Genomic DNA, 892 nt, shown 5'->3' on the forward strand with positions numbered 1-892 from the left:
ACGTGCTCCCAGGCGACCAGTTGAAGGCCTCTCCATTGTTAGTACTCTGACAGAAGAATGAGTTGCATTATCAGAAGTCTAGGGTTTAACTTGTAATGGTATTAAAAAAATCTTGCAAATAAGAGTAAAATATTTTTTCAGGGCAGTTATTATAAGTAGTGCTTTTTTCAATTCATTGTAGACGGGTTAAAAGTTTATGTTAACTACAACCAGGGAAATATCAGTGAAATACCATAGAATTAAAGGGTAGATGAATTTCAATTTGAACAATTCTCACCTTCATAGTTATTTTGCAGAAAAAAGTAAATAAGTAAAAAACAGACTTACTATATTTCCCTGTATTGTAAAACATAGTTTTTTTTGTACTTTTGGTGTATTTAGAATACTGAGAATAAGTAGAGTATTGTATTTGATTTTATACATTTTGATTTTTACAGTAATTCCTTTTGATTGAAGTATGGGTGGGAAACATATAACCATGTTTGAGACATTAAACAAGGATTATTTATGGTGAAGGCTTATCTTATTAATATGACATATTTGAAATATTGTTTTTATTAATAAACACAATTGTATTAAACATTTTGCTTGCATTTGCTGGTGGTGGACTTATAAATGATCTGCATGAATATACCTTAAGCAGGAGTCGGATCCACTAAAGATAATTACAGCATCGGAAAGGGTCTGGTGTGGCTCGCTGGTCTTCAGGTGTTCGTCCAAATAGGAAAGGAAAAAGGAACAAGGTTTTCCCTACAGTGTTTCTTATAATGGAGGTGGTGTTTGCTGTACTGGATGCATGGATGGAATGTGGTGTGAAAGGTCTTGCATTTCATGTGGAATGTTGCATGTCTTTTGGATTATATTTACTTTTGATATTTTGAGATATTATTAA

At 32.4% G+C, this 892-nt stretch overlaps 1 protein-coding gene across 1 annotated transcript in view; it reads left to right on the top strand.

Moving 5' to 3' along the window:
• The window catches only part of LOC119589488 (putative ferric-chelate reductase 1 homolog), a gene marked incomplete at its 3' end in the record, with an annotated part of 79,837 nt that overhangs the window by 72,203 nt on the left and 6,742 nt on the right, over window positions 1-892 (top strand). The window contains 1 exon segment of the mRNA XM_037938088.1: window positions 1-37. Within this exon segment, the coding sequence (XP_037794016.1) occupies window positions 1-37 (37 nt within the window).

Source organism: Penaeus monodon, chromosome 25 (genome assembly GCF_015228065.2).
Source record: "Penaeus monodon isolate SGIC_2016 chromosome 25, NSTDA_Pmon_1, whole genome shotgun sequence".
Lineage (NCBI taxonomy): Eukaryota > Metazoa > Arthropoda > Malacostraca > Decapoda > Penaeidae > Penaeus > Penaeus monodon.